This window comes from Neofelis nebulosa, chromosome 9, assembly GCF_028018385.1.
Source record: "Neofelis nebulosa isolate mNeoNeb1 chromosome 9, mNeoNeb1.pri, whole genome shotgun sequence".
Lineage (NCBI taxonomy): Eukaryota > Metazoa > Chordata > Mammalia > Carnivora > Felidae > Neofelis > Neofelis nebulosa.
In genome coordinates this window covers 22,086,009-22,099,196 of record NC_080790.1, presented here as the reverse complement: position 1 = coordinate 22,099,196, position 13,188 = coordinate 22,086,009, and the positions used below count along the sequence as shown (strand labels likewise).

The 13,188-nt window shown below is 50.5% G+C and overlaps 2 protein-coding genes across 3 annotated transcripts in view; one reads left to right on the top strand and one right to left on the bottom strand.

The window, feature by feature from the left end:
- Nucleotides 1-11,460, top strand: part of IFT172 (intraflagellar transport 172) — a 34,115-nt gene extending 22,655 nt beyond the window's left edge. For both annotated transcript variants that reach the window (XM_058682863.1, XM_058682864.1), the window contains 23 exons: nucleotides 504-593; nucleotides 1,186-1,283; nucleotides 1,453-1,588; nucleotides 1,674-1,790; nucleotides 2,112-2,254; nucleotides 3,074-3,167; nucleotides 3,281-3,345; nucleotides 3,541-3,721; nucleotides 3,948-4,057; nucleotides 4,167-4,296; nucleotides 6,286-6,384; nucleotides 6,552-6,661; nucleotides 6,785-6,848; nucleotides 6,968-7,054; nucleotides 7,344-7,460; nucleotides 8,301-8,411; nucleotides 8,811-8,930; nucleotides 9,442-9,537; nucleotides 9,759-9,818; nucleotides 9,903-10,001; nucleotides 10,324-10,477; nucleotides 11,004-11,095; nucleotides 11,303-11,460. In XM_058682863.1, coding sequence (XP_058538846.1) covers nucleotides 504-593; nucleotides 1,186-1,283; nucleotides 1,453-1,588; nucleotides 1,674-1,790; nucleotides 2,112-2,254; nucleotides 3,074-3,167; nucleotides 3,281-3,345; nucleotides 3,541-3,721; nucleotides 3,948-4,057; nucleotides 4,167-4,296; nucleotides 6,286-6,384; nucleotides 6,552-6,661; nucleotides 6,785-6,848; nucleotides 6,968-7,054; nucleotides 7,344-7,460; nucleotides 8,301-8,411; nucleotides 8,811-8,930; nucleotides 9,442-9,537; nucleotides 9,759-9,818; nucleotides 9,903-10,001; nucleotides 10,324-10,477; nucleotides 11,004-11,095; nucleotides 11,303-11,392 — 2,463 coding nt within the window. In that variant the 3' untranslated portion in view covers nucleotides 11,393-11,460. The remainder of the gene's footprint in view (nucleotides 1-503; nucleotides 594-1,185; nucleotides 1,284-1,452; nucleotides 1,589-1,673; nucleotides 1,791-2,111; nucleotides 2,255-3,073; nucleotides 3,168-3,280; nucleotides 3,346-3,540; nucleotides 3,722-3,947; nucleotides 4,058-4,166; nucleotides 4,297-6,285; nucleotides 6,385-6,551; nucleotides 6,662-6,784; nucleotides 6,849-6,967; nucleotides 7,055-7,343; nucleotides 7,461-8,300; nucleotides 8,412-8,810; nucleotides 8,931-9,441; nucleotides 9,538-9,758; nucleotides 9,819-9,902; nucleotides 10,002-10,323; nucleotides 10,478-11,003; nucleotides 11,096-11,302) is intronic.
- A 77-nt stretch (nucleotides 11,461-11,537) lies between these two features.
- On the bottom strand, nucleotides 11,538-13,167 carry KRTCAP3 (keratinocyte associated protein 3). Its single transcript, XM_058682878.1, has 7 exons — nucleotides 13,055-13,167; nucleotides 12,728-12,912; nucleotides 12,581-12,640; nucleotides 12,204-12,410; nucleotides 11,942-12,076; nucleotides 11,744-11,856; nucleotides 11,538-11,623 (listed from the first exon to the last, which is right to left on the bottom strand). The coding sequence occupies exons 1-6, from the start codon at nucleotides 13,080-13,082 to the stop codon at nucleotides 11,749-11,751; spliced, it is 723 nt and encodes a 240-aa protein (XP_058538861.1). The 5' UTR covers nucleotides 13,083-13,167; the 3' UTR covers nucleotides 11,538-11,623; nucleotides 11,744-11,748.
- Nucleotides 13,168-13,188: the final 21 nt, after the last annotated feature.

Sequence of the window (13,188 nt, the reverse complement as noted above, 5' to 3'; positions counted from 1 at the left end):
TCCTATGCTAGCATGAGTGATTCTTCATGGTAACTCCTTCATAGTTACAGTGTAGAATTGCCTTACACTGCAGAAATGGGAGACCCTTTTATTTATTTTTTTTAATGTTTATTCATTTATTTTGAGAGACGGAGAGCAGGGGAGGGGCAGAAAGAGAAGAGAGAGAATTCCAAGCAGGCTCCGTGCTGGGAGCACAGAGCCAGATGCGGGGCTCATCTCACGAACCATGAGATCATGACCAGAGCTGAAATCAAGAGTTGGATGCTTAACCGACAGCCCTTTTAAGCTCCCATCTTCCCCATTCTGGTTTGGGCTAGTCTTGTTTTTTTTCAAAACAGTAGAAGGTGTGAGACCCCCATTGTCATCTTTTCTTCTCTGTTATTATACAATAGTAGTATCCCCAGCTCTCCTCCATCCCAGCTGAGGCTTGTTCTTTCCTTCCCTCGCAGGCTGCTTTAACTCTGTTGCTCTTGGCCTTTTGTGTCTACCTCTCTCAACCACAGATTGCCGAGGAGCTCTACATCAAAGGAGACCGGACAAAAGATGCAATCGACATGTACACTCAGGCTGGCCGCTGGGAGCAAGCCCACAAGGTAGAGGGAGGGGTAGCGTTCATTAGAGAATCCCACCTCTCAGCATCTGTTGCCACTTTCTTTGGTCTCTGATCTCCTCCTCCTTCACTGGGTTCCCTGAAAGCTGAGAAAGAGTACCAGAATGAAGTCTGGAGAACCTTGATCCCTAGCCACAGGCAAAGGCAAGGATGAAGAGGCCCTTGTTCCCAAACCTGTAATTCTGAAGCGGGCATGACGGGCTCAGGAGCTGGGGCATCTGAAACACCAGTCCCCAAGCCCTGGTCACAGATACGACTTTGTTTCGCATCTGTTTCCTGAACCCGGTGGATACAGTGGGAATATGGGAATGGGGATGGATGCCCCCAGCACAGGGCATCTCTGACCCTTCTGCCTGAGCAGAATATAGTTCTTACTTTGCTCCTTATGGACTTGGAGTTCCCTGGAATGACTAGGAAAGCAACAGTAACCAAATTCCTGTGGTTGTTGGGAAAGTTCAGAGTTCCTGAGAAGACTCGTTGCCCCAGAGTCCGGCTTCCCGGGCTGCTCTGCATATCCCTCTGCTTCCCTTGGAAACTGGCACCAGAGGCTACTCTGGCTCTGTGTGTCTGCACAGCTGGCGATGAAGTGCATGAGACCAGAAGACGTGTCAGTGCTGTACATCACCCAGGCTCAGGAGATGGAGAAGCAGGGCAAGTACCGTGAGGCCGAAAGGTGAGCTGCGGCCCCAGAGCGGGTGTGGGAGGAGGCTTCAGGGCTGCAGGGAGGAAGGTGTCTGAGGATAAGTGCCCTCTGCCTAGAAGGCAGTGACAGGGTCTCTTAGGAATGACTCTGGCGGCAGGAATCTGGGTCTAGGAGGCCCAGGTGTATCTCCCATCCCCAGGCTCTACGTGACAGTGGAAGAGCCTGATCTTGCCATCACCATGTTCAAAAAGCACAAGTTGTATGATGATATGATCCGCCTGGTAGGGAAGCACCACCCAGATCTCCTCAGTGACACACATCTCCACCTGGGCAAGGTGAGCCCTTCTCTTGTCTCTGCCCATATCTCCCCCAAACAGGCTCCATGGCCCCCTCTCTCCATCCTGACCTACCTTTCCCCAGGAGCTGGAGGCTGAAGGCCGACTGCAGGAGGCTGAGTATCACTACCTCGAGGCTCAGGAGTGGAAGGCAACAGTGAACATGTACCGCTCCAATGGGCTTTGGGAGGAGGCCTACCGGGTAAGGAGTCCAGTTCACACTAGGGATATGGCCACCCCTCTTTCCCACTCTCAGGTGACTAATTCTGAACTAGTAGTGGGTATCTTTGAAAAATGTCCACACCTATCGGCAAAATTTCACATGTAATATGAAGGGTTTGTAGGCTACCTAAAACTCATCCTTGGACCCTAAGCAGGTTAACAGACCCTGAAACTTAGGCCTCTCCCTGCTGTTCTAGTAGAAATACTTGATCCTTGTCAAAGCTGAAGTCAGGTCAGAGGTGAGAAGGGAGCAGCCATGTGTCCCTGCATGGGAGGATTGCCAAGTGGCTTTGCTTCACAGGTGGCCAAGGCTCATGGAAGCACTAATGCCCACAAACACGTGGCCTATCTGTGGGCAAAGAGCCTGGGAGGAGAGTCTGCAGTTAGACTGCTTAATAAGCTGGGACTCCTGGAAGCTGCTATTGACCACGCTGCTGACAACTGGTGAGGCCCTAAGTCTTCTCTCCACTGGCCCCATTCCAGTCAGATCCTCTGTATAGACAAGAAAAGTTGTTGTATAACTGAGAAGCATTTCTAAAAACTGAGGCAAGAGCGAAGAGATCCTTGGTAGAACTTGATGGAGAGGCGAGAATGAATTACTAGCTCTGCTCCTATTTCCTGGGGGCTCAGATGAGCGTTTGTTTAACTGTTCTAAACATGGGGCTCAGTCTCATAACCCCGAGATCAGGAGTCTCTCACTCTACTGTCTGAGCCAGCCAGGTGCCCCAGAGAGAACAGCTTTTAAAGCTAAAGGCTAAAGCACTAAGCCAGTAACTTACTTGAGGAACGGAAGTATGATTCTATTAAATGCAAAACACTTTTCTTAAGCAAATGTTACGGAAGACCAGTAATAATCCTGTATCAAGTCAGATTGCTGAGGGTCGTCTTACTCATTCTTGAGAGACTGTTTTTCTGCTAATGAAGTTGTGGCTCCGGAGGAGGTGGTGGGAGAACGAGGAGCCCTTGCTACCCTGGCAGCTGTTGTGCTGTGAAGCTCACTCCTGTCCCCTGCCTCGTGCCGGTCCCCTGCTCCTAACATCAGCTGGTCTCGGGACACACAGGCTTTTCCAAGTGTCTCCTGATCCACGTCTTCCTTTACATTTCTCTGTGCTTCTCTATCACTTCATATGGATTACCTTTCTTCATTTGTCCTTTTTCCTCCCCCCATCCTTGCCCTTTCTGTTTTCTCTTGCCCTGTTTGTCTTCTTCTCTTATAAAATGAAGTACTGAGTAGGCAGACCTTATTTGCACCTTCCATTTCAGCTCCTTTGAATTTGCTTTTGAACTCTCTCGACTGGCCCTCAAGCACAAAACCCCTGAGATTCATCTCCGATATGCTATGTACCTGGAGGATGAGGTATGGATGTGATCCCTCTCCATTGCTTTTGACCCTGACCTCCTCCCCTCTCGTGGCTGCCTGTGATGGCAGTCTGCTTCTCATCATGTACAGCTGCCCTTCTGTCCCTACAGGGTAAATTTGAAGAGGCTGAAGCTGAATTCATCAGGGCTGGTAAACCCAAGGAAGCAGTCCTCATGTGAGTTACCCCATAAGTTCTTTAATCCTGACCTCCCAGGCGCAGTCCCAGGACCTTGCATGGTCCCCTTCACCTTCCTCTGAACTGCGTACCGATAAATCTTCTATCTGCCCCTCAGTGACATGGCTGTTTGCCTCCCACTGTTGAGGCCTCAGTCCTACACTTAGCCTCTCCTGTGTCCTCATCTGGGAGCAGGTTTGTCCATAACCAGGATTGGGAGGCAGCTCAGCGTGTGGCCGAGGCCCACGATCCAGACAGCGTCGCCGAGGTGCTCGTGGGGCAGGCCCGGGGGGCCTTGGAGGAGAAGGACTTTCAGAAAGCAGAAGGGCTGCTGCTTCGGGCCCAGAGACCGGGCCTGGCCCTCAATTTTTATAAGGTGGGGCACTGGATTCAGAGCCATGAGGGAAGGGGAGAGGGTGTGAGAACCCAGAGAGTACTACATGGACCCCTGCTACTAGGAGAGATCCAGGAAGTTAGCACTGGGGAGGAAGAAGGAGAAGAGAGGTCCAAGGACCCAGGGATCAGTGGCCCATAGCACCTGTGTGGCAGTGGGAAGCTGTCATGCCTGCCTCTGCTTCCCTGATACCTGGAAATCTGAGCAGGAGGCTGGATTATGGAGCGATGCCCTGCGGATCTGCAAGGATTATGTGCCGGGCCAGCTGGAGGCTCTGCAGGAAGAGTATGAGCGGGAAGCTACCAAGAAGGGGGCCAGGTATGAAGGCGGGAGGCAGCAAGTGTTGGTAGGGTGGGTCACACAGTATGCACAGGATAGGCCACACTGCCTGTCCTGTTCCTGGTCATGTGTATTCTCATCTCATCAGGGGTATGGAGGGGCTAGTGGAACAAGCTCGACAGTGGGAACAGGCTGGAGAGTATAGCCGTGCAGTCGACTGCTACCTCAAGGTGCGGGACTCAGGAAGCAGCAGCCTGATGGAAAAGTGCTGGATGAAGGTAAGACCTGCTACACCCTTCCTGGCCTTCCGCTTCCCAGGCCACCCTCACACTCAGCATTCCCCCTCGGACATTCCTCTTTCTCCTTCTGTGTCTTTCGTTTTTACTCAAGCAGCAGAGATCTACTGAGTGATTATGAGATGCTAGAGCAATGAAAGCTGTAAAAGGGGGGTTCTAAGGCAGAACCCTAATGGCCAGAAGTTGGGGAAGTCAGACTAACGCGGCTCAATTGTGTATCTCAGTGAAGACTTAAAGGGTGCGATCCAAGTTGGGGTTCAGAGAAGGATGGGACCTCTGGGCTGGAGGGCTCAGGTAGGCTCTGTGAGGGAGGATGGAGGCCATGAAGAAAGCAGAGGCTCCTCCTCTACCCAGCAGCTCCTGAAGAGAAGCATCTAGCAGATTAAGTCAAACCAGTATGTTTCATCAACTCTAAAACATATATAATTGCATTTTAGTATCTTAGAAATTGGGGTACGTGTGAAGTTTTAAATGATGCATCATAGATTCAGAGTTGTGAATGGGGTGAGATTGATTCAGCTTCCTAAATAAAATTGGTGTGATGATTCTCCTGCAGAATTTCCCTCTGGTTTCTGAGGACTTGTAATTGAATAGCCCGTAGACGTTGGCGGGGGGAGGCGGGGGGAGTAGAAAGGACTGATGGTTGGTTATGCAAAATTTAGCAGATTTAACCAGCAAGTGTTTATTAAGCATCTGCTATATTTTACCCTGGAGCATTGTTTATTGGCATCTGTGCATGGCTATACCTTCTGCAAATTAGCTTCCTGGATGGGGCACGTTAAGTTTTGAAGGGTTTGGCAGGTGAAGTGAGGCATATATAGGTGGGGGAAAGACCAGGAGGATTAGCATAGACTGTAGCTAAAACTGGACTATGTACATGGAAATTAAAATCTGGTGAGGACGTCAGCATCACAGTGGAAATAGAGTAAACGTATAGAACGCTCGGATTTGTAGAATTACTGAGTTTTAGGGTTGGAAGGTGTCTCCACGATCATCTAGAGCATCACTGTCCAATAGAAATAAAATGCAAGTCACAAAGGTAAATCACACATGTAAATTTAAAATTTCCTAGTAGCCGGGGCGCCTGGGTGGCTCAGTCGGTTGAGCATCTGACTTTGGCCCAGGTCATGATCTCATGGTTTGTGGGTTCAAGCCCTGCGTCAGGCTCTGTTCCAAATGCTCAGAGCCTGTAGCCTGCTTTGGATTCTGTGTCCCCCTCTCTCTCTGCCCCTCCCCCACTCATGGTCACTCTGTCTCTCAAAAGTGAATAAAGTTTAAAAAAAAAAAAATTTTCCTAGTAGCCATACTCAAGTAAAAAGAAATACAAGAAAATAATTATATTTTACCTAACCAAATATATCTAAACTCATTTCAACATTAAACTCATTTCAACTCAATATTTTATTGATTGCTTATATTATTGATATTTATTTATCTCAATTTATTGAAATATTTTACATTCCTTCTTTCATACTAAGTCTTTGAAACCCAGTGTGTATTTAAGCTGATAGCACATCTAAGTTGGGACTAGCCACATGTGACTAGTGGCTTCTGTTCTGGACAATACAAATCTGGACCAACCATCACTCTTATGGGTGAAGAAACTGAGTCTTAGAAAAGCCCAGCACAAACAGTTGCAGAATTCTTTCGCTATACCTGCACCACCAAGATTCTGTTTGTGACAAAGAACTCGAGAAACCAGTTTGTCAGACATGGCAGGACCAAATGCAGTGACCTCAGACATCAAAGGGAGTATGTGACAGAGCAGGAGCTGAGAGGAACAGATAGGTCCACTGATGGTCATTTAAAGGCTCTGATGGACCGTGAGACAGGTTTTGCCCAGGAGGGTAGAAGGTGAAGGCGAGTGCTAGAGAGACCGTCGACAACTGGAAGGAAAAAACAGATCAGGCTGAGGACGCCCAGCAGTATTTGTCTCTCCTACCCATTGTCATCTTCCGTTCAACCGCTCAGGCAGCTGAACTCGCCATCAAGTTTCTGCCTCCTCAGCGCAGTCTGGAAGTAGTTCGGGCTGTGGGACCCCAGCTGACTGGAATCAGAAAGTACAGTGCAGTAAGTAGAGTGCTGGGACTGAAGAAGTAAATTCCACAGAGAGGGGTGGAACAGTACCAGCTACACCCAGGAGGGTGTGTGAGGTGGGCTCCTGGCAGTGTCCCATGCAGTTGTGCAGAAACAGAGGAGAAAGCTGGTCTCCGAGCTCCATTTTCCCCACTGTGCAGGCTGCAGAGCTCTATCTGAACTTGGACTTAGTCAAGGAAGCGATCGATGCTTTCATTGAGGGTGAGGAGTGGAACAAGGCCAAGCGTGTGGCCAAGGAGTTAGATCCCCGGTAAGCTTCTGACCCCTTCTACTGGGAAATTCTTTTACTTCCTTTTGTAAAGAGAGGAAGTTCTCATGGGAAGGGTGTGCATCCCGGGACCGTGCAGTGCTAGATCTCTGCACATCTTCACAGGTACGAAGACTATGTGGACGAGCGTTATAAAGAGTTCCTCAAGAACCAGGGCAAAGTGGACTCGGTGAGACTGGCAGAGAGTTAGCAAGAGGGAGAATGCGTGGAGACTCAAGAGATTCTGTCCCTCCTTTCCCCGCTCATGTCATCTGGCCTCTTAACTCTGTCTTTTCCACTGATCCCTAGCTGGTGGGTGTGGATGTGGTAGCTGCTTTGGACCTCTATGTGGAGCAGGGCCAATGGGACAAGTGCATTGAAACGGCCACCAAGCAGGTACTGCTCTTTCTCCCATCCCCAGCCCTTCTAGACATTTCCCTTGGCTCCACTTGCCCAGAGCTGTCTCTCTCTTAATTCCTCCAAAGCCAACCCCAGAGATCCCTAACCAGCATCAGAGAGTCAGTCTTCCACACTCTTAAAACTGGGGTCAGAGGCCTAGCTGGGCCTGGCTTGCATATGCCTTGGCCTCCTAAACAAATCCACGGCCTCAAGTCACCACCCCACCCTCACTGCCTGCCCTTACTGATCCCAACTTCCCCATGCTTTTCCTCCATCCCCGGGACAGAACTACAAGATTCTGCACAAGTATGTGGCTTTGTATGCGACTCACCTGATCCGAGAGGGTGACTGTGGCCAGGCACTGGCCCTGTATGTGCAGCACGGAGCCCCTGCTAACCCACAGGTACCCGCCTGCTTCTTGGGGTGAATGTTCCCCTCAAGGAAGTTGTTACCTTCTCCTCAGAACCACCCATTCCCTTAGGAATGGTCTTCTCAAAGGATTCTTTTAAGAGAGCGTCATGCCCTTGGGGCGCCTGGGTAGCTCAGTTGGTTGAGGGGTTGAGCACCCCGACTTTGGCTCAGGTCATGATCTCACAGCTCGTGAGTTCGAGCCCCACATCGGGCTCTGTGCTGACAGCTCGGAGCCTGGAGCTCGCTTCGGATTCTGTGTCTCCCTCTCTCTCTGCCCCTAACCCACTTGCATGCGGTCTCTGTCTCTTTCAAAAATAAACATCAAAACAAACAAACAAACAAAAAAACTTGAAAGCATCATGCCCAGAGACAGCCCCCCTTCTCCCGCCAGCCTCTTCTGAAATGTACAGCCTCGCAGGATTTACCATCTGAGGAAGCATTCAACAGTATCCTCATACTATTAGCTAATGCAGGAATAGTCTTTCAGAGATGAATCCTGGACACACCTCTGGGGCCTCATTAACTTCCTAAAGAGACTAAACATTGCTCTCCTGTCTGAGCATCCCAGCTCTCTAGAATATCAGCCCATTAACACCATGACTGCATTCACATTCACCTGTTTGCCCACACTCAAAGCACCAATTGGTAAGAAAGTCATTTTCTTATTCTTCTTTTCTCTGAAAATGATTGACACTTTCTCCATCACTGTCCCCTAGCTCCTCCCCCGCTCCCCCCCACACACTTAAAGCCTGGTTTCCTTTTTTGGGCCCATGTGTACTTTCTCTTCTAGTTATCCCTTCTCACTCAGCTCTCCTTTCCCCATGACCTCTAGAATTTCAACATCTACAAAAGGATCTTCACGGACATGGTGAGCTCACCAGGGACCAACAGTGCTGAGGCCTATCACAACTGGGCTGATCTTCGGGATGTGCTCTTCAACTTGGTGAGGAAGTCGGGTCCACAACAGAGTGAAAAAACCACTCTGCCTGTCCCTGTCCTCACGTCTTTTATAAAACATACACCTTCAGGGGCGCCTGGGTGGCTCAGTCGGTTAAGCGACCGACTTCGGCTCAGATCATGTTCTTGCGGTCCGTGAGTTCGAGCCCTGCGTCGGGCTCTGTGCTGACAGCTCAGAGCCTGGAGCCTGCTTCAGATACTGTGTCTCCCTCTCTCTCTGCCCCTCCCCCACCCACACTCTGGCTTTCTCTCTCAAAAATAAACGTTAAAAAAATTTATAAAAAATAAATAAATAACATATACCTTTACCTTCAGATGGCCTACACTTTTGTCCAGGTGGTTCTGGCACTCCTCTGACCCAGGCTGTGCTGTCTTCCTACTCTAGTGTGAAAACCTGGTGAAGTCTAGTGAGGCAAATTCTCCAGCCCATGAGGAGTTTGAGACGATGCTGCTGATTGCTCACTACTATGCCACTCGTTCGGCAGCCCAGAGTGTCAAACAGCTGGTGAGATGGGGGTAGCGCCCAGTCTTATGGACACATCTTTAGATGTATGAAGTTGAATGAATTCAAATTCTGGATTCTCAAGCTTGATCCACTTCTTTCCTACTTTCTCTTGTTTAAAGAAATCTTTAACCCTTGCTGAGATGCTTTTCTTCCTGACTCCTCCTTTGACCTTCTCAGGGCTCTCTACCCACACAGTTCCACCTTCATTATGCTTAAACATTCAAATCCCACAACTTCTGTGTTGATCTCTTACAATGTACACATACCTTTGGCCTACTCATGATAGTATATTGTATATTTATTGTGTGTACTTGAATAATAGAAATAATCTAGGCCCAGTTCTCTTGTGCATATGAAAAAAAACTAAGACCCAGAACCGCTTGAGATCCAGACCAATTTAATACGGATTGTTGGTTTTCTGGTTCTGGTTCTGCCTTAGTTATAAGATCACTGGCCTGGTAGCTCAGTCCCTTCCATACCAGGATCATAATGCTTTGACTTTACTCTGTAGGAAACTGTGGCTGCCCAGCTTTCTGTTTCGCTCTTACGCCACACCCAGTTACTACCTGCAGACAAGGCTTTCTATGAAGCTGGCATTGCTACCAAGGTGAGCTGGGACAAGGAAGGGTGTGGCCGAGGAATTAAGGAAATCAAAAGGAAGGAAGGTAGACTATCCCGTGTGCTCTGGTAGAGCAAAGCTGAGCGTGGGGCTGATGTTATGGAGGATATCGCTTTCCTGTGACTTCCCGAATTCCTCCCCCTGCATCCTGGAAAAGCAGCATCCAAGCCCAGCTGCTGGCTCCCACCTGCAACTTTCCTCTGTTGCAGGCAGTTGGCTGGGAGAACATGGCATTCATCTTCCTCAACCGCTTTCTGGATCTGACTGACGTGAGCATAAAGTTGTGCCCAGAGGGTGGGAAGTTTTGCCTGTCACAAGTTGTGTCTATCTCATGGCTGCCCACTCTTCCACAGGCAATCGAAGAAGGGACTCTGGATGCCCTTGACCACTGTGACTTTCAGGATACAGACATTCCCTTTGAGGTGCCACTCCCAGCCAAGCAGCACGTACCGGTAAGGGCACAAGATTGGAGAATGGGAGGCCTCACTGGTGTTAGGACGTTGTGAATGGAGGACACTTTATTTTGGCCCTCCTAACCTTTATAATGGCCATGAGTTAGCAACATCTTTGGAAGGGCTTCTGCCCTCACTGTTCCTCCAATGAAAGTAGAAGCAGAGAAAAAAACTAAGGTGGTGATCATGAACGCCATCCAAGGAGGATCATGTATGGGTAAAAAATGATGCACAGGACAGCAGCTTAGTAAAACTCGCCGCCTTCCACTTGCCTGCTGTGGAAGCTGGTGCTGAGGAGGCTGCTGCTCCCTGTCCTTCCCAGGAGGCTCAGAGAGAAGAGGTTCGAGACTGGGTACTCACAGTCTCAATGGACCAGCGGCTGGAGCAGGTTCTGCCTCGGGATGAGCGCGGTGCCTATGAGGCTTCCCTGGTGGCGGCGAGCACTGGAGTTCGGGCACTACCCTGCCTCATTACAGGTACAGAACCCTACAGCACCCAACGTTCTGTGGTGGGTGGAAAGGAGGGGCAAACAGCAGGTTCAAGAAAGTGTTTTCCCAGACTCTGTGCTGACAGCTCAGAGCCTGGAGCCTGCTTTGGATTCTTTGTCTCCCTCTCTCTGCCCCTCCCCTGCTCGTGCTCTGTCTCTTTCTGTCTTTCAAAGAATGAATAAATGTTAAAGAAGATAATAAAAAATTTAAAAAAACATCTTACTGTGATTCAGTAAAGGAGGCAGAACTTTTTTTTTTCCTTTGAGAGAGAGTATGCACAGGGGAGAGGAGCAGAGGGAGAGGGAGAAAGAGAATCTTAAGCTCCATGCTGGCCATGGAGCCTGACATGGGGCTCGACCCCATGACCCTTAAATCATGACCTGGACCAAAATCAAGAGTCAGATGCTCAACCAATTGAGCCAGCCAGGTGCCATGAACATTCTGCTTCCTGCTCCTAAATTGTTCTTTGTTTTCCCCCTCAAATGCCAGTTCATCTTTTTTTCTTCCCCCACAGGATACCCCATTCTGAGGAACAAAATTGAATTTAAGCGGCCAGGGAAGGCAGCTAACAAGGACAACTGGAATAAGTTCCTTATGGCGATCAAGGTTAGAGAGGGAGACTTGAAGGGTCGGGGCAGGGAGAATAGCACTGAAGGAAAATAAGAAACCACTAGAAGGGTGGGTGGGAATGTCAACAAGGCAGGTGCAACCCTGAACTCTGCTCCCCATACTAAGATAGGGTTGATTTTCCTTATAGAAGGAATGCTTTTTCTTAGTACTGAGTTCCTCTCCTGTTCTTCTGTTTGTCCACAGACCTCCCACAGCCCAGTGTGCCAGGATGTGCTGAAATTCATTAGTCAGTGGTGTGGAGGGTTACCTAGCACCAGCTTTTCCTTTCAGTAACTGATAGAATTCAGGGAAGAGTTATTGGGTTCTCTCCCTCATTAAAGACTTGTAGATAACAGACCAAACCATTGTGTTCTTCGATCAAGGTCATCCCCAATATCAGCCCATTGCCCTTTAACCCCCAAAAGGAACCATAATCAAGTAGAAGAAAAGAGTTATTTTATTATAACTGTTTATGTCATCCTGGGGAGGTGGAAAACCTTGTGTAATGAACCTCTGGATCAGCACCTGTTCCGCAGAAGGGAGAACCTGGGTCAGAGGGCAAGCAGCCTGGCAGGGGACATGACCCAGTTCTAAGAGTGGTTCCCTGCCTCCACGCCTTCCCAGGCCACAGTCTCCATAGATTACCTGTCCTAAGCCCAGCTTTTCTGTGATGCCTGGATTTCTTGATTTTGATCCAGTAGCTGTTCATTTTCCTGTCTTTTACACTTAGGAAGTTCAAGCTCTGTCAGTTGCTCCAGCTATAAGGGAGGATGGAGTTAGTACTCTTGCCCTGAATTACAGGCAGTCTGTTTTGAATGAGCCCTTCCTGTTCTTCTTCCTTACCTGCTCCTGAAGCCCTTCCTTCCTGCAGGGCCCAACCCCACGTAAGGTGAGTGCAGCCACACAGCAGTAACCAGATAGAGCAGCCTCTCCTGCAGACATGACCAAAGAAGGGATCCAGAGAGCCAAGGCTGTATCCTAAAAGGTGAAGAGGGAGGGTGGGGAACTGAGAGGGAGCAGGGCAGGAGTGGCAAGTAGGGGTGGTTGAAAAGGCAGGACCAAGGCCCTGTAGACTGCAAAAAGGCTGAAAAAAACACGCACTCACATAGATTCTTGTAGGGTCAAACGGGCAGTCAGTGCGTCCAGACCCTTTGTCCATCGGTAGCAAAGGATCCAGCAGCCCTGGATGGCAGTCAGCAATAAGACGGCGGCCACCGTTGGCCACAGTGAGTGACACAGCAAGGAGGATGCCCAGGGAGCAGGCAGCAGACAAGAGAAGGTTCACCAGAGCTAGTGCCAGGAGAGCCCAGTGCTGGCAGGGGCAGAAGATCAGGGTGAGCAGCTGTGAGTGGCGGACTCTCCCACTGCTAAGACACCTTGGTTTCTCTATTTGAGGCTCCTCCTCCCACCTGAAGGTGAAGCTGAGTCAGGTCTTCATTTCCCTGACTCAAGACCTCATGAAAGCTCCAAAAATCCCCTCACCAGTCTTGGGCGCAGAAGGTTCCTGGATGCCAAGAGGGCCACAAGTCCCACGGAAACACTCTGGAAGATACAATGCCTGAGGCCCGCGCCTCTCTCCGCCCCGCCCCCCTCCCTCACAGCCGCGGCCCCGCCCCCCGCCGCGCTCACCAGCAGCCCCGAGCCCACGGAGATGACATTGGCCGTGGTGTACTCCGGGGTGACGGCGCCGCGGGGATTGGCCACGTGTCGCAGGACGGTGCCGTGCAGCACGGCCCCCAGGAGCAGGTTCACGTGGCCCACCAGGATCAACGCCAGGCCCACGCGCATAAGCCGCCGGGGGCCGCGGGCCGCGTCTGCAAAGCACGGGGGAGGGGCAGGCCTGAGCTGGGAAAGGAACCGGAGGGCCCCTCGTGGCCGCCCCGTGAACGGGGGCGGGGGGCTGTAGGAAGGGGTCGTCGGCGGACGCAGGGGAACGAGACCGGGGCCGGAAGTTACCGAATCTGCAGAGGCGGCAGCACCTCATCTCGGCCCTCCTCGCCCCGCCGCAGGGCAGCTCTACCTGGCCCCGGCCCCTCCCTCGCTCTCCCTACCAGTTCCGCCCGGCTGCCACCTGGAGGCCCAACCCCACG

Coding starts and splice junctions, on each gene's coding strand:
- KRTCAP3 (XM_058682878.1), bottom strand. CDS start 13,082: ATGAGGTGCTGCCGCCTCTGCAGATTCG. Junction 12,913..13,054: donor CTGCCGCCTCTGCAGATTCG/GTAACTTCCGGC, acceptor CGTGCTTTGCAG/ACGCGGCCCGCGGCCCCCGG. Junction 12,077..12,203: donor TTGACCCTACAAGAATCTAT/GTGAGTGCGTGT, acceptor TTCACCTTTTAG/GATACAGCCTTGGCTCTCTG.